The sequence below is a fragment of the Stegodyphus dumicola genome, chromosome 4 (assembly GCF_044657685.1).
Source record: "Stegodyphus dumicola isolate Sdum_Otavi_A_Nest chromosome 4, ASM4465768v1".
Lineage (NCBI taxonomy): Eukaryota > Metazoa > Arthropoda > Arachnida > Araneae > Eresidae > Stegodyphus > Stegodyphus dumicola.
Window position 1 is genome coordinate 24,792,683 of NC_140771.1, and position 17,182 is coordinate 24,809,864.

The following is a 17,182-nucleotide window of genomic DNA, read 5'->3' on the forward strand; positions in this document are numbered from 1 at the left end:
TTCGATTTTCTTTGGAAAAGCGCTAATGCACTAAAACAAATGTGTACATAAAAATAGAAGCATGTCATAAATTATATTGAGAAAACACAAATTTTCTTTTGGAAACCATAGATCAGAAAGTTATTAATGCAGAATGCCTGTTTTCTGCCGTTTTACTTGAGTACAGTGCAAAGTCCGAAACCGAATGTCCATTATCCGGAATAATCTAAAATCCAGACCTTAAAACCACCAAAAATGTTTTCCTGGTAGGCTTGCACATGTGCATTTGATCCCCCCTCTCCTCTGCGCATAATAAAACATCTGGAGAGTCCCGATTCTTAATTTCATTTCGACACTAAATAAAATACCCTGTTATTGAAGAAACAATCATTTTAGCATGAATTTGTACAATCATTAATCATACGTTGTGTATCTGCTTGGCACACATCTCAAACCAGAACATTCCACATAGATACATCGTTGATCTGATGCCAACCTGGCAAATCATTATTTATTATACTTTCCTTTCATCACCACGTTTATCAAAGCATAACAACTTGAGTAACTCATGTAGCGATTCCTAAAAAATTTTTTTATGTTAGTAATTGAATAATAAAGGAGTATGGTAACTTTTTATGTTGACATAATGCTTGGCAATGATTACAGATCTCTTTTTAGTTAAATGCTCTAGAAAACGTTGACGAGGAAAAATTTACCAAAAATTTCTTTCCATATGCTAAAAGTAGATTACATTTAGGGCTATTTGAATTAAGAATAACTGATTTGTTATTCGCATAACCCCAGAACCAGTGCCAGGTTTCGTATGGCTGTACCGAGTCGCAGAATTTAGGACCCACAGAGACTGCATCATGTGGTAAGATATCTAATACCAGCCCTCAATAAGGCTTAAGTATATGTGATAATTTATTTATTCAGAACCCTGATAAGCATGTGCAAGAAATAGACATAAGTATAATAAATAACTAAACTAATACAATTCAGGTTTAATTGTCTCAGTGCACGAGAGAAGCAAGATAAAATTTAACGGAACAACTTGTCGTTAGTTGCCAAGCTCATGATGCATAGCCAAATATGTATAGTGAAGGATAGCTAAATTTGATGAAGATAGCCACTAATTTTAAAGGTTTTCTGATATCGCAAAACAAAGGTGAAATTTTCCAATTAATGGATTTTGTAAAGAAATGTGGAGAAGCGGTAATAAATGAAGACGATATAAAAGAAGTTTTTCATTGTGATGACAATGCTTCTCAATCATTAATCAATTAATCAATGGCCAAATCTGTAGTATGGTTCTAGATCCAGAAAATACTGCTACCGATAGCGAAGAAAGTGCCAAAGAAGTTATTGAAAACGAGAAAATTTCGATTGACAAGTTAGTCGGAATTCTCGAAACAGCAGTTACAGGATTTCAACAATGTAACTGAACAAGAGATTATGTCTGTTTACAGAATTAAAGAGAAAGAGTATTAGCACAAAAAACTGAGCAAATTAACTTACATTGAAAGAAAGTTTAATAGGGTAAACAAATAAATATTAAGTTTTTTTTTTTTTTTTTTTTGTGAATTTTTATATTTTTTTAGATTCTAAATACTTCGTTATTTCATAAATCACGATTTCATATTTTTAATTTTATAATTTGACACTTTTTTTTTTAGTGTGGGTAGCGGAATGTTTCAACTCAAGGGAGCAGTGTTTCATTTTAGGTGAGAAGTGGTGAATCCAAGACTCATCTCCGATCACAATTTTGTCCAAAAACTCATTTCCTTCCTTTTGGTAACATTGCAGAAATTTCAATGCACTTTCGAAATGCTTCCCTTTATGTTCCTGCATCAGTAGATAAGGCACCCCAACTTTATGAAATTGAAGCTGATAGGCAGTAATTTTATGCACACTTCCATGAGAAATATCCAGTTCATTAGAGATTTCGGCTATTGTTATGCATCTGTTTGCAAGAAGGCATTCATTCACGTGAGCAGTAATTTCAGAATTTGTGGCTGGTGATGGTCTTCCCTCGCACTCAGCATTGTCAGTATCTGAACGTGCAGTTCTTTAATATGTCGTACCTCTTGATGTGAAATTGCATTGTCACCATAAATTTCATGCAACTACTGATAAATTTCTCGGCAGTTACATCTTTTCGCCTACAAAAAAAACTAATCACTGCACGTATTTCTAATTTGGATGCCACTTGCAGCTGCCCAGACATGCTTACAACTAATTATCAGACAAACTAAAATTGCCTCATGAAAGCCACTACATCGCATGCTAGAGCTAAATGTCTGAAGTGATGCTAGACAGTTTCATCAAAAAAGCAGTTGACAGAAATTTTTACAAAGGGGTGCAACTAACTTTCTGACTGATCTACATATGTACACAATGGTTATCTTTATAAAAATATTTATATAGGTTTTTTGACCAATTCATCCCATTTTTTACATTTTGTTTTTTAAAGAAGAAGTAAATAGAGGTAGATAAAACGTTGTCATGAACGATCTAAAATACCTAAAATAAATAAAGATGTGTGTGCAATTTCCACTGTTAAAAATAAGTGTGATTGTGTTTAGATCCATTATGAATGAATAAACTGAAAAAACTTTTATTAATAAAAACAGGCTTAAATTGCAATTATTAGGAGGAACATTATTTATTTTTTCTTCTAGAAAGCAAAATCTGTTACTTTGTTAGCAGTTGTGTGATATGGATTAAACTATTATTTATCTACTAAACATTTAAAATTATGAAATGCGCTTTCATATATTAGATTGTATTTTTTAATTTATTTTAGTTTCTTTTGTGTATAATTTTACTGCATAAAAATTATTTTTAGGAATGAAAAAATGTTCATTCATTTTTTAGTTTGGCCTACTGACATACTGTTACTTTATACTTTAATGAAATTTTATTTATTTAGTTTGTAATTTCATAAAATTTTTTATGCTAGATTATGTAAATGAAATAGTATGTTCTTAATGTTTTACATGATTTAAGCCATCCACATGTCTGGCTTAATTTTTATTTTCCTTTTTTCAAATGCATTGTTTTGTAATTTAAAAAGATGTAACATTTAATAGGTTCATTAAAAATGTGTTGATATTGTTAATGCATAAAACTTGTACGGTAGACTAATTATGTTTTATTTTTTAGGAATTTGATTACAAAAGGATATATGACTGTATGTATAAACCTGCTTTTCTGTTTGATGGGCGAAAGATGCTTCCAATTGAGAATCTGCAAAAGATAGGCTTCCATGTTGAAGCAATTGGTGTTAAAACTAGCAGAAAGCATAACAGAAATGTTGCAGATGCCATATAATAAAAATATGTAAGTATAAAATATATGTATATAACAAGAATTTGTTTTTAACCTTGCCTGTAGAATGTTTAAACTTACACTGCTCGACATTGAAAATGCAACACCAAGAAGGAGTGATCAGAAATTTATGCAAATTTTAGAGTAGACGCACGTCACTGAGTTATGCGAATGATGTGAAATGTGCCGCTCTCCGACGCACGTGAAGTAAGATATAAGGGAAGGAACGTGCAGAATGGATATTCGTGTTGTTATTTCTGCCAGACGAATTATCGAAGAAAGTTGGTTTTTGTCCCAGAGGATATATGTAATAGGAGAGAATGCCAGGCCGCCATCAATGAAGGCACTTCCAGCAGATAGACGATTTTATGAGGGGTATGGTGATCGGACTGAGGGCGGGTTGGTCTTTATGTCAAATTGCAGCTGATACCCACATGGATGCGAGCACGGTGCATCGGTTAGGGCAAACATGATTGGAACAAGGAAATGTGGGAAGAAGGAGGGATGCAGATGCAACCAGAATGACGTCAGCATGCGTGGATCGACGCATCCGCCGACAAGCTATGGCGGTCCCGCACGTCATTTGTACCGCAATTCTGCAGCATGTGCAAGATACACTGGATGTTCCGGTGTCAACCAGAACCATTTCCCGTTGATTGGTTGAATGTGGCCTGCACTCACAACTTCCATTAACTAGACTGCCATTGACCCCACATAAACACCGACGTTTAGAATGGTACCGTACTGGAGAGATGTGGATGACAGAATGGTGAAACGTTGTGTTCTCAGATGAGTCACGCTTCTGTTTATCCAGTGACAGTCACCGTATACGTGTGTGGCGTCGACATGGAGACAGATCTAATCTGGCAGTAACTGTGGAACGCCCCACCACATGACAACGTGGCATAATGGTTTGCCTACAATTCCAGGTCACCTCTAGTTCGTATTCAGGGCACTATGACGCCCCAACGATACTTGGATAATATACTGCGGCTGGTGGCAATACCCTACCATCAGGGGCTGCCTAATGCAATTTTTCAGCAAGATAACGCCTGACAACACAGTGCTCGCATCTGCCAACATGCTCTGCAAGGTATACAGATGCTTCCCTGGCCATCGTACTACCCCAAGCTGTCGCCAATCGAACATGTGTGGGATGTGACTGGACGCCTTTGGCAGACTCTGTCTTTGCCTCATTCAGAAGACGAACTGTGGCAAATGGTTGAAAGGGAATGAAGAGCCATCCCTCAGGACACCATCTGCACTCATATTGACTCTATGCCTAGACGTGTTTCTTCGTGCATCGCTGTCCGCGGTGGTCCTACATCCTACTGAGCCGACGCCGTTCTCGCTCTGTATTCTATCATTTTAAAATAAAGATCACTTATTGCTGCTTGCTGTCTCTCTTTTCCAAATTTCATCACTTTCTGACCACTCCTTCTTGGCATTGCATTTTCAGTATCGAGAAGTGTATATTGTAGTTTATATACTGAAATTTCAAGAATTATTTCTTTATAAAAAATTATAAAATATTTAGTATTTTTACCCTGCCATTGAATATTTGTCCCCTCCACACATACTTTGAATAAACTGAATATATTTTCTCTTGAGATAAAAAATCTTGTCTTGGCAAAATTGATGACGAGTGGGTGGGAAATCTCAGGTGTCAAGTGTTCCCACTTCATGGAACAAAGACCTGTAATATATCTTGCATGTGCCTTCACACATAAGAGGTTTTCAGTATGTTTGACAAAGCACAAGGCCAAATTTAAGCAAACTAAAATGTTTTCAAATTTAATCTATTATTTATTAATAAATTAAACAATCTTATTGCAGTCCGTGTATAATCCTGTAAATGCAGTCCTTAATAATTTAAATTTTTTCAGCTTTTTCTAATAATGTATTTAATTGATATAAAATAAAATATATTTTATTTAAAATATATTGAATTAAGGATTATTTGTAGCTTTGGTGTAATTAATAAAAGATGTTTTTAATGCCTTATATTATATAAGTGGCACTTTTTTTGCAATGCTTTACATTTTTTTAATTTTTAATGGCAAACTTTGCTTTGAGGAGTTAGATTGTAATTTGAAGCCTTCATGTTCTAACAGTGTTTTTTGTTTTACTGAATAAAAATATATTTTTAAAATGCTTTGAATTTTTGTATTATGTTCGATTGTTTGAAACTTAATGTTGAACTATTTGAAGATCCATAAATTTTCACTATTCTAATATGTTGCCACTATTAAAAGTATTATGGATATTACTTACAGTAATGTATTCATTACAGGCATGAACTGTATACTATCTCGGAGTGCCTTCAACAATTTATGCCAGTGATCAGTAGCAAGGAATGTGCGCTATATGTGTTATACTCCAGTATTACTTTTAATTTGGATCTTCTATAATGAAATATATCATATCTTAGAAAGATCTTAATTTCTTTGGTGCTATAATGTTGTCATATTTATTTATATAACTTTTTTACTTATTTTATATATAAGGCTTTTGGTTTATTATTTTTTTTTTTTTACATTTTTTGCACTTTTAATATTTTTATTTTTTTATTTGCAGCATATGTGTTTAATCATTTTAATTAATAATGCTAAATTCTCATAAAATTAAAATTCTCAGAAGCTTGTGTTACTTACTAGTAGTGATTATTTTAATTGGTATACATTTCTGAATTGTTTATGAAAAATAAAAAATCTAATGCTTAGAACAATCTACATATAATAAATTTCTGTTGTGATCAAATTCATGAAGCTTGAGATTATTGTAAGATCCTTATTGATCAAATTCATGAAGCTTGAGATTATTGTAAGATCTTTATTGTTTATGTAAGTGTAACCTTTCATGTTCAACAAATTGCTGTGATTTTGTTGGTTGTGTCTTAGAAATGACTGCTGAAATCAGCAATAATTATGGATATATTCCATCAAAATCCTGTATGGATATGATTGCCAATAGGTAACAGCTTGAGATAGCTATATTATTGAAAATGTTGAAAATAACTATTCTGAGAAGCAAGGATTCAATCCATCAATAAGTAAGAAACTTTGTACTTTGTGATCGCATAAAATAGGAAATGTGTACTACTTTAACAATCATTATCATTAATACTTCAAGTAGCGCCCACTCAATCCAAGCAGAAACTGTTGTGTGTTCTGACATCATAATGAGTACTGTCTGAAGTGGTCTTTCTGGGGGAAAAAATTTCAGCTGAGGCCCTTAATGGAAACTCTATAAAAGTGACTATATTTTAAGAGCTTATAATAAGTTATCAGACTTTTAAACAGGGTATTTCCTCAACTAATCAAGCTCTTTTCAAATTGTGGAATATGTGTAATTAATTGAAAATGTAATGTAATTTGCTATTGAATAGCAACTAATTGCATGTATAAAAACTTAATGTAATTGTTGCATTATTCTGTTATACAATATTGTAAATAATGTAGCATATACAAAATCATGAAAGTATAAATAGTTCATTTTTTGTGTAAAGTAACTAAGTAATGCTTCTTTTAATAGTATTTTTCATTCAAAAATATGAACATTTCTGTTTACAGTGCAAAGAAAATTGAGTACTGAATGAAAATAATATCTATTAATCCTGTGATTATATTGGAATGTTTTGTTTGTAATGTAGAAATGCTATTAATAGTGCATTGTAAATGTAAAGTTTATTATAAAATACAGTCTAAGCTGAATTTAACGATTCTGAAAGAACAATTAAAAGTTATCATTAAATTGAAGGATTCTTTTAATTCAGTTTTAAATATGATATATAAAACGCTTTTCCTCCCCCCCCCTTTTTTTCTCTCTCTCTCTTTAATTTACTAGTTGTCTAGATCTTTCATTTTGTTACGTAGAAAAAAAATTAAAATTTAACTTTTAAACTCTCTACTTTCTCTTTTGGTGCTGTGACAAAAAAATGTAACTCAAACTAAAACTCAGTAATCATAATAATCAAAATCTTAACACTTTAAAATAAAAGGAGAAATCAAAGGAAAATATCCTCCCTGGTGTTTTGGTAAAAACAAAGATTATTTTTCAAAACCTAAATGCGCAAATGGCACTTCCACAAAAAAATCATCAATCTGCTATCTCTCACTAAATTAAAACTAATTCAGATCTCTAACCTGAAAACACATAAATTTCAATACAAAATCTAGAGATAGCCTAAAACCCTTAACATTTAAAATACCACACTGATCTCTCCAAAACGCCAGGGAAAGATACGTCTCACAATTAGGAAGTCTGTTCATCAAAATCAAAATCAAAATAAATTAAGTAAACCGATCGTACAGTCACCAACTCTTAAAACTGATTTTTTTTTTCTACTACCGCAATATAATTACCCAGGTTCCATTAAATAACCATGTTTCCGTAAAGATCACATGGGTGACTTAAAGTACACCACAAGTAACTCAAGAAAACATACAATAATAAAAATAATAAACACATTTATTGAATATTCCCACACATTATAAATTAAAATAGCTGGCTAGACTACCCCTACAAAAAATCTTTTAAAGTTACTCGTAGTTTTTTCATATCAATCTCATATTAAACATTATTCCATTAATACAAAAATCATAGTGAAACGCGTCACAGTTCTTAATCATTTTGAACAGGAACTCAAGAAATTTAAACTCATTTATAAAAGCTAATTTAGAATAAATCATATTTCTTCAACTGTGACACATCAGCATGTTCATCCTCGGTCAAATGAAATTAAATGAACATAGAACTTAAACATTAAAACAAAGATTCACTTCCTCCAATTAGTTCAATTAACATCTGACAATTAAACATTAATAAAATAAATTACCTTCTCAGCTGCGAAAATGTAACAATAAATATTCAATTTTCATCTACTTAAACATGATAGCTCTTGCATTAGTATTAAACATTTCCAAATTTATAAAAATTAATTAACAAAAGAAAAGCACCAATGAAAATATAAAATCGCTCACGAAATCCGCGTACACACATCTGAGAGAGTCAAGGAGCTGCCCGGATCCAGTCACGAAACGTCGAAAACATAACAGGCAAGCCTCCTCTCCTGAGTCAACCCCCTTCCCAAGGGGAAGTACACATGCACAGCAAAAATATGGAATTCTGATAAACTGTACACTTTAGGACTAAGGGTTATGCAGATTATAGAGAATTTTGTGGATTATAGAGTATGCCTTCAAATTTTTTTCCCTTTTTTCCCCCTTTTCTTTTTTTAATTGGACTGTTTGCACATAAATGACTAAAATGAACTCTGTTGTAAATACATATCAAAGAATTTTACATATGTAAAATGAGAAAAAAAATATGCATATCTGTGATTGAAGTTGCTTTTTAAATCATTTGTACACTCTTAGTAATAGGACAAAAAAATAGATATGTAAATAAATAACTTGTTTCCAAAAACTCCAACAGTTTTTCTCCAAACTGAATCTCTATGTTAATTCTGCCATTACATTCTGTGCATGTACAATTGAATTAATAACATGACTGATACCTTGCAAAAAATGCTATAACTGAAATTTTGAATTTATTAAAAGAATGTGTTATGATGTTTTCCATGTTAATGCAAGAAAAATCAGTCCAAAGACTATTTTAAAAATCTATCCTTATTTGCTGTCAATGCTGACATAAGTAAACTAACTACAGCATGCATTTAAACTGGAACTGATCATCATCATAAAATATCTGAAACCTGTAGATAAATATATTTTTCTCATATTAACAGCATAAACTCAAAATTAATTTTTAAATGCAGTGCAGAATACATCCAGAAATAATTATTTATCAGTTACAAAAAAATGCACTGATGCATTTACAGAAAATGCTAAAAAAAAACTTCATTAATAAAATAAATTTGCTTCTTCAATCAAAATATATTGAAAATATAGTATATTTCATGCCACTGAATTTACCATGGTGAATTTTCTAAAAAACAAAATTTTGTTTGTTTGTATCCAAAAACGAGCATGGATTACAGGCATTCATGGATAAAGTAGTCGCAGATTATCAGAATTCTACTGTGTATATATATATATGTATATATGCTTAAAGCAAATGGTAAAATTTAAATGCTTTTTAATTTTACATTTCAGGCTAATCCATTGGAGACATTTGTTAAATCTAGCGTGGACTGTATTTAATGACAGTATAATAGTAGTATAATTTCATGACAGTTTTATCAAAATATTAGAATTGGATTATATTTTGTTTATTTGGATATGACTAAGCATGTGAGAGTTAGCTGCCTAACAGAAAAAAAATGCCTTCGTTAGAGACTTTCTGAAAGAAACTAGCTCATATTTGTTACCCTTAGCGAAAAAACAGAAAAACACCTTGCCAAAATTTGAACCCAGGTTGAATTACCAGTGTTTAGTTGGCTTAATTATTTAACCACTGCTTGGTCTGGTTAGATTATTTAAACATTTTCAAACTTTATTTCAGTTATCTGCATTAGGGAAGATGCATATTGGAGGTGGACTTTCTAAGGTAGCATTATTCTTATTTATTATACAGGTGATGTCATGAAAATCCAATACAGCTGGCATTCTTAATTACCAGGAATAAATTTTTGGGCAAACTACTAGTATTTTCTGGCTTTCAAATATTAAAGCATTGTAGACCATTGAAATTAGCATTGTTAGTAATTGTATAATTGCCTTAAGTGTGGAAGAAAGAACCATCTATCTCTCATTTTAAATCAAAAGCTAAAAATGATACATTTTAGATAAATACTCACAGGCTCAAAATTTTTATTTCAAATAGTTAATTTCAATTTCAAAAATGAAATTCTGAAATAATTTCAAATTATTATAGTAAACACATAATTAATAAGAAAGTTAAGAGTCATATTGATTAATAAATTACAGTAAGTATAGTGTAGACATAGTTTATATGCAAGAATTTCTTGTCTGATTTCATTGCAATATTCACTGGAATGAACTGGAACTGAATCGACGATTTCTTAAGATATGGCTTTAAATAGCATAGTTAACTTTCCTTCTAGACTCCATTTTTCTAACTTTGTGTACATCAGTTTTGATCTTATATTAGGAGTGGGACTCAGTTAATGTATAAATTGGTGATATTTTTTACATAAAAATTTTGCATTTGCAAATTTTTGTATGTTGTTGATTATGCTCACTTGTCTGACGTAGTCAGCTAAGTCCACGAAATTCCTCGTGGAAAGGAGCACTAGATTATGCCTGCTGTTGGCAACAGCCTTGGACACCATTCAGGTGATAGTGCAATTTGGCTCAGTTCTGCCCCCAATTTTGATGGAGAGCACTCCAGGGGGACAGGTCCGAGGGTCTCCTACCCCTCTTCCCTTCCATCAAACTACACGAGAGGACTTTTCGCTCGCCGTATATTTAGAGTGCCGTCATGCCACACTGACACTATACATTTACAAACATCCATGCCTTCTCCTGGTTTCAAACCCGGGCCCTTCAGCACGGGAGTCAGCAGTGCTAACTACTATACCAGTTAGGAGGCATTTTAATATGTAAACTCAAAGAAAAATCCAGTTGGAAACCAAAAAATTATTTTATTTTTAGCCATCAGTACTGCTTTATATTACTATAAAAAAGGAAGGTAATTTTTTTTTACTTCCTTGTATGAAGTAAACAAAGTATTATAATCGCCAAAAATGTTAAGTATCATATTTCCATGAAAATTTCAATTTTAGCCACTCACAAGTCCATTTGAATGATGGTTTTATGTGATATCTGTACATACAGACAGAATAAAGGACTTTTTTGCCAAAACAGATTTTAAAATGGTTTCAGAAAAGATTTTTTTTTTCTTGATGTCTGTATTTCACTTAAAATATATATATGTGTATATCCACTCTGTTATCCAGCTCAGTGAGCTCAGGTTTTTTTTTTTTTTTTTTTTTTTTTTTTTTTTTTTTTTTAATTCTTATATCTTAAGTTGTGGATTTTTTTGCTTTAAAAGTTATTTGATTATGTTGTTCTTATGTTCTGGTTAAAGCTTTTATGCCTTTAAATGTGCATACAATAGTTATAGAATTATCAACAATTTAAAAATGAAAGTGTTGAGTTAAGCCTAAAAAGGCCACTATTTTTTTACATTCGAAACTCTTAGTAGATTATTTAATTAAGGCAGTTGGCTCACAAAATTCAGTGTCTTTTTGCCCAATGAAATGAAAATTTAACTTTCAGTTTTGTGTACCAAAAATTTTGTCTTTCTTCTAGCTGGCCAAATTGCTTATTTTGGTGTAGAAACTCTAATTTTAATTGCAAAAAAAGTTTTTTTTAACTGTTTTTAAGTGTATTTGGTCTTTTAGGTTTTTCTGTATTTTACAATTTTTAATTAGAATGCTTTGAGTTTTTATGTATTTTTGCCTTGTTTGAAGTAAGAACTTAATTGATTGAATGAGAAATATATCTGTAATGAAATTCGATGAAATAGTTTAAATGAAGTGCCGCAAAACCTGTATATAATTTAATAGGCCATACAAGGAAGTCGCACCAGATTTTTAATTAAATACAATCTCAAAATTCCAGATTATAGTCAATACATTGAATTTCCCATTAAAATTTCTTCAAAAACCGAAAAAATGTATTAAAAAAAATGCTAATGAATGTAGCTGATTCCAGTTTAATAAAGATAATTTTAAGCTTAATAATTATGATTAGCCAACTAATTTATATTTAATCCCTCAAGAATTCAAGATGTAGGATATATATTTAAAAACATGCTGTTAAAAAATACAATGCATGACAAAAGGTGAAATATCTTGCTGTGACTTAATTTCATTATAAATTATCACTATGTGAAAACAAAGAAAAGAATAATTATTAGAAACATAATTGTTTCTTTAAATCCACTAGATAAGTACTTTAAACAAAAACTATGCACTGCAAATAACTGAAGATTAAACATCATTTGAAATAAAGAAACTAAATTATTTACAAAAGAACTTGAAAAATTTATTCAAGTTCAAACTTTTAAAAAAACATTTTGAGATTTTATATGAGATTTCTGTTGAAGATTTTATATGTTTTTAATATATATATTTTAAAATTTGACAGTTTTTCTTTATAAGAAATATCATTCAAAGGTTAAGATGAAAAAAAAAAAATTATATACTCAGAAGTAAGGCTTAATTAAAATAATAAGAGATTAGATTTATTTATATCAAGTTATGAATGTAGTGATCTTATTAGATTTACTTAAGTTTTTATTACTTAAATATTTTTATTATTAATTTTGCATTTGGGTAAAAGTCAAATAAAGCCTTTTTTTAAAAAAAAATAGTATTGAAGTGTTTCCTTTGTAACAATGAATATTGTTTCATCTCAGACACTTAAATTTTTAAAAATATTTTTCTGCTAATATGCATACCTTCCTCAAAAATAGTATATTAGTTATTTATCTAATTCAATTTCATTTTAGCTACTATAAAAATAAAAATAAATATGCACATGAAGTGAAATTAATTTATAAGGTTTCAGTTATTAAATTACACCCAAAGGGGCGTTTTTTTACATTTTGTGTGTTACCTTTATTTATTAAATATCATGTGCTTCACACTTAAACCATAAAATTCAGTTCAACAGCACTATTCCAAAATAATTTTAAAATGAGCATATGTTTAGAATAACTAAGACACAATAACATGCCGAATAAATACCAATTCAGAAGTCAAACAACAAAAATCAGCGTTATATTTACAAAATTTTCACAGGACTCACTTTGAAATCCTTGAGTTTGTTAATGAAAAATTCGTTAAAGTTTTAAAAAATATGAAATCGAAAATAAAACATATTTCAAATTTGTTCTTTCAGATGCCCATATTTGGGTGGACATGTTCAATATTCAAAATTTAATGGCTCTAGTTGGGTTTTATCACAATGGAGAAGCATTTATGCAGATTCTTCATTATTTAATTTCTTTAAATATAATACAGGGTGATAATATTTGGTGGCAACAATTTGAAAAGTGAAACAATGCTTATAATAAATCCACACAAAATTGCCAAACGTCCTTTTGGGCAAATTGCCCCTTTGAACTAAAAATTAGAGAATGTGTTATAGAGACGTGCAACAAATATGCAAAACTCTAGAGCAGTAATAAAAGTAAAGCAAGAATGTGCAAATTTATAACACAAAATTTTAATTTTTTTTTTCCAATTAGAAACAAATATTTGCATTAAAAGCATATATCATGAATAGTATAAAAACCTGATCAAAAGAGAATCACTCTGTATTAACAAAATAAGAAGGTAATAGGTTAAAGTGCATTAGTCAGGGTGTTCGCCGAAAACGTCGCGGAGAAAACAATGCAAGGCGAAAACGTTGTGGGCAAAATATAGTCATTGAAAAAACAAAGCTGTTTAAAAACATTGTCTTCGAAAATATCGTGGTAAAAAATAAAATACCTATAAATCATTGCATGACGATAACATTGCACACATGCGTTTTTCAGGTTTTAAAAGTTGTAAATGCATTTTCGCATAATGATTTGGGAGCGCAAGAAGGAAAGAGAGATATTTTTACTTTTATATTTCATATTTTTGGAAAGGAGCTCACTAGTGGCCGAGCGGTAAAGTCGCTGAACACTGGTAGTTCGGTCCGAGGTTCGAATCCCGCGAATGGGCTGGCTGCATGGGTGTTTTCGTGGTTTTCCCCATGTGTAACGTGTATACGAGCCAGTTTCCCTTAGAAATTCCTCCATGAAGGCATCCCTCGAGGCTTTGCCATAATCACGCACACACATATTTTGGAATGAACTAGTTTGGAAACATATTTTGGTAATTTTTGCTGAAAAAGTAAGAAGGAAACTTAAGCATTTAAAAATTGAAAATGAGTAGAACATTAATGCAATTTATAGCACTTACTGGAGTTTTAAATTTACGTAGTTAATTATTAAATTCATCTTATAAAGTTTTACTCATAATGTTTCATGAAAAATACAGCCTAAAAATATTTAGAAAAAGGAAGATGAATAACTAGGCATGAGGTTACCTCTATAAAAATTACTTAGTTAATTATCAAATTACTTTCTTTCACGTTTGTTAATCTGATATTGTTTTGGTGAAAATTATATCTTGCTTTGTTTCCGTTTATTCTTAAAGTGTCGTTAACATTTCTTGCGCTTTCAAATCTTTATGCGAATATGCATTTACAACTTTTAAAATCTGAAAAACGTGTGCGATGGTTTGTTGGTGCTTTATTTTTTACCATGATAATTTCGACGATGATGTTTTGAACTGCGAAGTTTTTGAACCGCTTTATTTTTGATGACGGTATTTTGTACCGCGATGTGTTAGAACTGCGATGCTTTCTCTTCCCTTTCTTTTCTTCCACGATCTTTTGTACCACGACGTTTTCCCCTTGCGTTGTTTTCTCCGCGATGTTTTCGGCTGTAAGCGAAGTCTGAATTAAAGGTTCCACAACACTAACAATTGTAAGACACAATTCTAAAGAAGCCCTCATCATGCATGAGTATCAGAAAAGCGGTTTGAATTTCCCATGAAAACTGTATTTCTTTACTTTAAATTTTTAATGTATTCCATGCACTGAAATTTCAGTTGAATGGTTGATATACATAGATCATAATATGATAAAATCTCAAAACAAATTCGTACATGTTCATATATAGTATTTAACAGTTAATTTTACTACAAAGTAATAATAATACTTACTACATGTTACTGAAATGATCTTACTGCAATAAGGAAAATCACAACTCTGTTTTGTTTATCTGAGGTTATTGGAAGGTTAGAGTATTTGAATATCATAAGGCTATGTGAGCTATCTGTTTAAGAGGAATGCCTTCGCGAAAGACTTTCTGAGTGAAACTGGCTCGTATTCATGTTATACATGGAGAAAATCAGTTACGCAGCCTGCCTTTGTTGGCCTGAGTTTTGAAGTCGAACTATCAGTATTCTTAACCACTCAGTCACTGGTGAGCCTTTTGTTTATCAAAAAGTTTTATAACAAAGTCTAGGAGAAAACATTTGATTCAGCGCGAATGTGAAGACAACTGATGTAATATGATAATAAATATCACGTTACATGTTGTAATTGTAACTAAATGAATACTTCAGCTACTTCTTAACTGCAGGAAAGTGGGGAAGAAAAACCATTGGAATTTTTTTTTAATTATTTTTCAATGAAAAATCGATTCAAGAAATTAAGAAATGTGCCCAGGCAATAATTTAAGGATTATTTTTAGTTAAAGCAGGACCATAGATATTTATGATGAGAACTTGGCATTTTTCTTAGGCAAAAAAGCGAGTGTGTTGTTTTAGTATTTATGATAATTTCAGCAGCTTCTCAATAATGAAAATGTAAAACGTAGTTGGCTTGATAATCTGAAATCGGTATTGCTATTATTGCAAATTTTTCGAGTTCTTTGTGTGGCTCACTGCAACAAGCAAGTATAGAAATCAGCTAGATGTCTTGATGTTGCTTTCTAACTGAATTATCTTGTTTCCAGCCTATGAGTGCAAAGAGAAAGAATTGTTTCTGTAGACCTAAAGTTTAAAATTAGTGGATAAAAAAGGGTTTGGTTTTAAAGAGATTATTATCTAGCATTGTACTTTTGGTGCAAAGAATCTACTTTTAAGGGATGATTAAGAGATGGCAGAGAATACAAACCAGTGGGATTTTTCTAGAATAATCTGAGTTAATAGCCAACTATGATAGCGAACAAGCAGTAAACCTAAAAGAATGAGTAGCAAAAGACTACAGTGGGTGATCGGTTAAAGAACAGTTCGGACTTCGAACAACGAACACATATTCGGATAACGAACTAAAACGAATTCTAACACTTCTCGGCTCTCGGAGCATAATGTGCAGGGTGCCAAACCCAACGGACCAAAATTCGTTTTTCATCTCTCTTGAATTATGTTGCTTGCCTATTAAAACTTAATAGGCAATTTTAAATTCTCCTTGGCGAAACTTGTGTCCATCCTTCGTTCAAGGAGACGGAGATGATCAGGAAGACACCCTTGAAATTATGGATGGAATTTTGACAACTGCTAGAGATCTGAAATTGGAGATGAACGAGGATGACTTAGAAGAGCTAATGGAGCATGAAGATAAACTGACGACAAAAGAACTCCAAGAAATCTTGAATGAAGAACACAAAGAAACAGCGAAATGTGTCTCCTTCAGAACAAGAGGACCAATGCCGACATCTGCCATTAACGATCTTTTGAAGAAATGGGAGGATGTCAGAGCAGTGGTCTTAGAATGGTACCCAAACCAAGCTGATGTCAGTAGACAATGCTATTAATCACTTCCGGAAAATCCCGAAAACGAGAGAAAAGCAATCGACATTGGACATGTTCTTTAACTCTACATAATCAAAAAAGGAAAAGGACTGATTAATATGCAAGACTATATGTATGTATAGATGTATGCAATAAATTATGCATCCTTTTTACTTCCTTGTACGAAGTAAAAAGGAAGTATTTTAATTTAATTTTTAGGGTCTCCAGAACGAATTAATCGATTACACACACACGCAAAAAAAAAAGAAAAAAAAAAAAAAGTGTATGGTAAATCGATGATCGGTTAACGAACAAAGTCTTATAACAGATTATGTTCGTTAACTGATCACGCATTGTATGTGCAATCAAAATGGAATAATTTTTGTAATTCTTCCTGTTACCAAAAAAAAAAAAAAAAAAAAATTGAGATCAGAAGAAACTTTGTTGTTCTAATTTTCATAGCAGACATTTTAATCACAACAGCTGAACGGGATTTTTAAGAATGGTTACTGTATTTTCTAGACCTGTTACTATTGAAACATGCTTTTAATGAAACTGTTGTGAATCACACACACACAATATTTTCTATGCTAACAATATTATTTT

The 17,182-nt window shown here is 31.3% G+C and overlaps 1 protein-coding gene across 3 annotated transcripts in view; it reads left to right on the forward strand.

Moving 5' to 3' along the window:
- The window catches only part of sgl (UDP-glucose 6-dehydrogenase sgl), a 54,955-nt gene extending 42,827 nt beyond the window's left edge, over positions 1–12,128 (forward strand). For all 3 annotated transcript variants that reach the window (XM_035367427.2, XM_035367446.2, XM_035367434.2), the window contains 2 exons: positions 3,145–3,321; positions 5,603–12,128. In XM_035367427.2, the coding sequence (XP_035223318.1) occupies positions 3,145–3,312 (168 nt within the window). In that variant the 3' untranslated portion in view covers positions 3,313–3,321; positions 5,603–12,128. The remainder of the gene's footprint in view (positions 1–3,144; positions 3,322–5,602) is intronic.
- The last annotated feature ends 5,054 nt before the right edge of the window (positions 12,129–17,182 follow it).